The sequence below is a fragment of the Poromitra crassiceps genome, assembly GCF_964638095.1.
Source record: "Poromitra crassiceps genome assembly, chromosome: 16".
NCBI lineage: Eukaryota > Metazoa > Chordata > Actinopteri > Beryciformes > Melamphaidae > Poromitra > Poromitra crassiceps.
The window spans coordinates 2,345,346-2,346,421 of NC_139645.1; the positions used below are offsets into that span (position 1 = coordinate 2,345,346).

Below are 1,076 nucleotides of genomic sequence, written 5' to 3' on the forward strand. Positions count from 1 at the left end.
AGACATGGATGTTACCATGCTAGGCTTGCTGACAGGACTAGACATGGATGTTACCATGCTAGGCTTGCTGACAGGACTAGACATGGATGTTACCATACTAGGCTTGCTGACGGGACTAGACATGGATGTTACCATGCTAGGCTTGCTGACAGGACTAGACATGGATGTTACCATACTAGGCTTGCTGACGGGACTAGACATGGATGTTACCATACTAGGCTTGCTGACGGGACTAGACATGGATGTTACCATGCTAGGCTTGCTGACAGGACTAGACATGGATGTTACCATGCTAGGCTTGCTGACAGGACTAGACATGGATGTTACCATACTAGGCTTGCTGACAGGACTAGACATGGATGTTACCATGCTAGGCTTGCTGACAGGACTAGACATGGATGTTACCATACTAGGCTTGCTGACGGGACTAGACATGGATGTTACCATACTAGGCTTGCTGACAGGACTAGAAGGAGGAGACCGCCGAGACTTTTCTTTTCTACTTATCATACGCATAACAAGATAAGCCTCGAAGTGAATTAACAATTAAGAGGTTTACACTGAAATCGTTGGCTTTTCAAATGAATTTGCACACATGTAATCGCTATCATCGCTGTTCTCTGCTGAGCTGATTTGTTGGCTGTGTGTGAGTGTGTGTGTGTGTGTGTGTGTGTGTGTGTGTGTACTACTCACAGTGTGCGTCGACCACGTCGAGGGGTGTGTTGTCCTCGGGGAAGCTGCCTGCCAGCAGTGTGTGTGAGGCACTCAGCAGCAGCAGCAGCAGCAGCAGCAGTTCACTGAGCTGAAGCACAGCTCTCTGACCCATGGCTGCTCACTTCCTGTTTCACACTGATGGAGATGTTACCTGGGAACACACACACACACACGATACTGTACTTCCTGTTTCACACTGATGGAGCGGTTACCTAGATCACGTTCAACCAATTATCGTAGCTGAGGCTTCCACCACTATATAGCCTCAGCCAGGAAGGATTTATGACATCACAGAGTGACATCACTGATGACATCACAATTCACCGACTTATGACATCACTGATGATGTCACAAATCGTTAC

The 1,076-nt window shown here is 47.8% G+C and overlaps 1 protein-coding gene across 1 annotated transcript in view; it reads right to left on the minus strand.

Annotated features, from left to right (window-relative positions):
• Nucleotides 1–826, minus strand: part of sema6d (semaphorin 6D) — a gene marked incomplete at its 5' end in the record, with an annotated part of 22,857 nt that extends 22,031 nt beyond the window's left edge. The window contains one exon of the mRNA XM_083653037.1: nt 694–826. Coding sequence (XP_083509163.1) covers nt 694–826 — 133 coding nt within the window. The remainder of the gene's footprint in view (nt 1–693) is intronic.
• Nucleotides 827–1,076: the final 250 nt, after the last annotated feature.